This window comes from Nicotiana attenuata, chromosome 7 (assembly GCF_001879085.1).
Source record: "Nicotiana attenuata strain UT chromosome 7, NIATTr2, whole genome shotgun sequence".
NCBI lineage: Eukaryota > Viridiplantae > Streptophyta > Magnoliopsida > Solanales > Solanaceae > Nicotiana > Nicotiana attenuata.
The window spans coordinates 28,337,619-28,342,391 of record NC_031995.1 but is presented as its reverse complement, the minus strand read 5'-3'; the positions used below and the strand labels follow the sequence as shown (position 1 = coordinate 28,342,391).

Here is a 4,773-nt window from a genome sequence, read left to right as displayed (position 1 = left end):
TATATACCTTTAATTAAAGAAAAAATTAAAACCCTATAATTAAAAATTCAAATATAGTGGGGAAATAATACCATTCAATCAATTTTACAATTTGATGTTTATATTTGACATTGATGTTAAAATGAGTATTATAGCACATAGTCTTTTTATGTTAATAATTGGAGCAACTTAAACAGGTTATAATTTATAGTTTAATTTTTTGTAAATTATTAAAATAAATTAATTGTAAATTGTGATCCCCAATATCATTCTCTATCAGATATTAAATGTATATAATAATGATCGATTTATTTATCAAAAAATTAATTGAACACCGACAAACAATAATTTTAAGATTACAATGTTGGGCCCGTATACGGACCTTTCCTCATCTAGTTTTACCCAATAAAGAATCAGCACTCCGTCGTCACGAGCTAAGTGCCGGGCCAATTGGGGCGGTGAATTTCTTGGAACGGGTCAATGTCACATTCTCACTCCCTATTTTGACAAAACGAAAAAAATCAATGTCATTTCTTTTGCTCAAAAACCTCACAACTCAACCCCCTCCCCCCAGTCAGCCGTTTGGCCATAAAAAAAGAATTTTTTTTTCGATTTTTTTTTTAAAAATTAGTGTTTGGCCATGAAATTTTTACTTTCACTTGAAGATGATTTCGGAATTTTTTAAAAATACCAAAAAATTATTTTTCAAAATTTTCACTTCAGACACAAAAATTCAAAAACATTCCAAAATTATATTCATGTCTAAATACAACTCTTATTTTCAAATATCAAATATACTTTTCCAAAATATGAGTGTATTTTTCCAGGACCTAACGGTCAGTCGTGCTTTACCAACCGAGCAAGCCTCACTTATCCTGGTTTTATAATCTTGATGAGCTCTTTCCCAAAACTTTTCTATCACATGGACCCCACTAAAACCCCTAGGATGGTCCCAGCTTTGACACAGCTCATTTCCAAGTGGGGTCACTTGACAATCCCTTTTCCAATTCTTTACTACTCTTTGTTTGTCTAATTTTCAGAAAAATCAAATCCCATCAATTTCTCTTTGAAACAAATCTAGAAACTCAACTCTTTTTCACTTCCACAAAAACCCCACCTTATATTTATTTGGTCTTACCTTTGCCTAGTCTCAAGTCTCAACTTCCCCTTTTAATTAGCCGAGTCCATTGCTTCTTTTCTTCTCACTTCCCATTTCTCTCTCCATTTCTGTTTTTTCCCTTTCTTCTCATTTCTCTTCATATATGGCCAATGGTAGTGGACTCTCTTTTGATCCAGATCCCATCAAACACTTCCTTCCTTTTCTTCAACCTACAAAATTATTCAACTTTCAACCTTTGTTAACATCAATGGAGTCTTCACCTTATAAAAACAGGTCTCCACCTTCTACTATTCAATTCCCAGTTAACCTTAACTGCTCAAATACTGATCATAATCAAGAAGAAGAAGAAGAGCAGAAAATTAGACCAGTTATTGATGAAATGGACTTTTTTGCTGATCATAAAAAAGGTGGTAGTAATTCTGAGGAAGCTGCAACAACAGCTAATAATACTGCTGTGGACACTGAAAGAAAAGAATCCAACACCCTTCCTCCTGAATTGGATTTTAACATTAATGTAAGTAACCCAATTTATGAGCAACGGTAAAGTTGTCTTATACGTCATGGGTTCGAGCCGTAGAATCAGCCACTGATACTTGTATCAGGTTAGGCTGTCTACGTCACACCCACTGGGGCGGTCCTTCCCTGACCCTGCGTGAGCGGGATACTTCGTGCACCGGACTGCCGTCTACCCAATTTAGCAATTTTCCTTCTTCTTATCAGTTTAGTGAATTTTAAGTACTGAATTTTGATCCAATTTATTGTATCACTTTTGTAGACTGGTTTGCATCTTCTCACAGCAAATACTTATAGTGATCAGTCCATAGTGGAAGATGGCTTATCTCCTAATTCTGAAGATAAAAGAACCAAGAATGAGGTAACACTAAAATCATTTACTAATTATAGTACTGTTACTAGTAGTTTAGCTCTGTTAAACGTGAATTTTATAGTCTCATTATATTCCTATTTCAGTTAGCAGTTCTTCAAGCTGAACTGGAAAGAATGAATGGCGAAAATAGACGTTTGAAGGACATGTTAAATCAGGCGACGAACAATTATAGTAACCTCCACATGCAAATGATGACAATGATACAGCAACAACAACATCAAGAAAATGATCAACACGAGGGGAAAAGTGAAGAAGTGAGACAACAAATTCACAGCAAAAATGGGCATGGAGTAGGAGGACAAATAGTGCCAAGGCAATTTATGGATCTTGGCCTAGCTGCTGCCACTGGTTCTGAAGCAGAAGAGACTTCGCTGTCTTCGTCAGAGGGGCGAAGTGGAAGGGATAAATCACGATCACCAACGAATAACATGGAATCAGGTTCCACTTGTGGAATTGGAAGAGAAGATAGTCCTGAAAAAGGTTCACCTGGTTGGGGTCCTAATAAAATTCCAAGACTTGGTAATGGCTCTAAAAGTACTGATCAAGCTACTGAGGCTACTATGAGAAAGGCTCGTGTCTCGGTCAGGGCTCGATCAGAGGCTCCCATGGTACAATTTTAACTAGTCCTGCTTAGTTTTGAAAAGATTATTTGATGAAAACTAATGGATACTTATTTTTTCGTGGATAAAATCAGATCACAGATGGTTGCCAATGGCGAAAGTATGGACAGAAAATGGCGAAAGGAAACCCGTGTCCTCGGGCTTATTACCGATGCACCATGGCAGCTGGTTGCCCAGTTCGGAAGCAAGTATGTTTTTGTTTAGTCCAATAATTTATTTCTGCACTAACTCATGATTTTTTCCAGAGTTATATCTTAGTCAATCTGAATCACAAAGGTCAACAATCTTAATAAAAATGTGTTAGTTGTAAACTTCATATCTAACAATGATTGTTAATACTAGTTGTTATTAGGTTGCTATTGATATTTCTTGATCAAATACAAAAATATGTTTTTCCAACAATAATCAAGTGAGAATCTTGAGTAATTCAAGTCAAAGATATATATTATAAAGCAAATAAAAGCAACCAAAGTCATTTTACATTTTCATATGGTATTGTTTGAGAGCCAAGAATCTTTTGACTGAAGTGAATTTTGCTGCATTATTGACAGGTTCAAAGATGTGCAGAGGACAGAACAATATTGATCACAACTTATGAAGGAACTCACAACCATCCATTACCTCCAGCAGCAATGGCAATGGCGTCGACAACGTCCTCAGCAGCAAGAATGTTGCTTTCAGGTTCCATGCCAAGTGCAGATGGACTAATGAATTCCAATTTCTTTGCCAGAACTTTACTCCCTTGTTCTTCTAGCATGGCAACAATTTCAGCCTCCGCGCCTTTTCCTACTGTCACATTGGACCTAACTCAATCCCCGAACCCTTTGCAATTTCCAAGACCTCCTAACCAATTCCAAGTCCCATTCTCAAATCAACCCCACAATATGTTATCAAATCCAGCTGCACTTTTACCTCAGATTTTTAACCAGGCTTTGTATAACCAATCCAAATTTTCTGGCCTACAATTGTCCCAAGATTCGGAAGGACAGAACGCCTCAACATTGCCATCGTCGATTCATCAATCCAACCACAATCCTTTGGCCGACACAGTGAACGCCCTCACTGCTGATCCTAACTTCACAGCAGCATTAGCAGCAGCTATCACGTCCCTTATTGGAAATCCTCAGCAACCAAACAATGGTAGTACTAACAATACTACTGCTATCACAACGACCGCCAACAACCAAAACAGCAGTGTCACAACCAATGGCAATAACACCAGCAATGGCAACCAATAAAGTCGCTAATTAAAGTTTTCCAGCAAATTGATAGCTAGCCAATTGCTGCTCATTTCCTTTCAAATTTTTTCTTTTTCTTAAATTTGTTTTTTGCTTAGTTAGTAATCAGGAAATTGAGATTACTATACTAGATTTTTTTGTTTTATAGGTGGATTAAACATATATCTTCAATTCTTTTCGGGTTCTGAATAATGTAATTCGAGATTTCTTATCAATACAAGGAAAATGTTGGCAAGAAAAAGAACAGAAATGATTGAAATTCATTTCTTTGTCTTTCTTCTATTCTTTTGTTAGTTTATCTTTGTTTGTCAACAAAAATACACATAGGGAGTTACAAAGCAAGTGACTATTAAAGGGAGGAAAATGAGAAAATGCTTTAAGAAATACTGCAATCCATGGAATTCATTTTCAAGTCATATTCATATGGAAGGGAGCTTTGAAACAACGGTCAATTTGTCTCCGTATGGCTTATAGATCACGGGTTCGAGCTGTGGAATCAACCAAACATCAAGGTCGGCTGCCCATATTACATCCTCTTGAAATGTGGCCTTTCCTCGTACCCTGCGTGAACGCGAAATACTTTATGTACCGAACTGACTTTTAAGTCATATTCATATGGGAGTCAAGAAAGGAGTCAATAAAACCGTCTCAAGGTTGTTAGAAATTAAGGTGTTTGTTTGAAGTGGAAATGCGTATAATATTGAGAAAGAAGAAACAAATAGAGGACCTAAAAGAGAGAGTAGTGAGAAAGAGATTTGGTTGCTTGTCTCATTTGGACTTGTCTTCTTGCTTTTCTTCTCACCCACAAATGACAAATTTCACCAAATGGGAAGAGAAAACAAGTTCCATTTTGATGTTGCATATATTGTCTGTTTCTTTAACGTTCACTTAGCAATTCCCTTGTCTATACCTAAAGATGACAAAATCAAG

At 36.4% G+C, this 4,773-nt stretch overlaps 1 protein-coding gene across 1 annotated transcript; it reads left to right on the top strand.

Annotated features, from left to right (window-relative positions):
• On the top strand, positions 1,111-4,125 carry LOC109228871 (WRKY transcription factor 42-like). The gene is made up of 5 exons (XM_019394111.1): positions 1,111-1,613; positions 1,875-1,973; positions 2,069-2,593; positions 2,680-2,793; positions 3,157-4,125. Exons 1-5 carry the CDS (start codon positions 1,242-1,244, stop codon positions 3,841-3,843), a joined length of 1,797 nt encoding a protein of 598 aa, XP_019249656.1. The 5' UTR covers positions 1,111-1,241; the 3' UTR covers positions 3,844-4,125.

Excerpts from the sequence above, each read along its gene's own strand:
- LOC109228871 (XM_019394111.1), top strand. The coding sequence starts at position 1,242 with ATGGCCAATGGTAGTGGACTCTCTTTTGATCCAGATCCCATCAAACAC. Across the intron at positions 1,614-1,874 it reads AATTGGATTTTAACATTAAT|ACTGGTTTGCATCTTCTCAC; the intron begins GTAAGTAACCCA and ends TCACTTTTGTAG. Across the intron at positions 1,974-2,068 it reads ATAAAAGAACCAAGAATGAG|TTAGCAGTTCTTCAAGCTGA; the intron begins GTAACACTAAAA and ends TTCCTATTTCAG.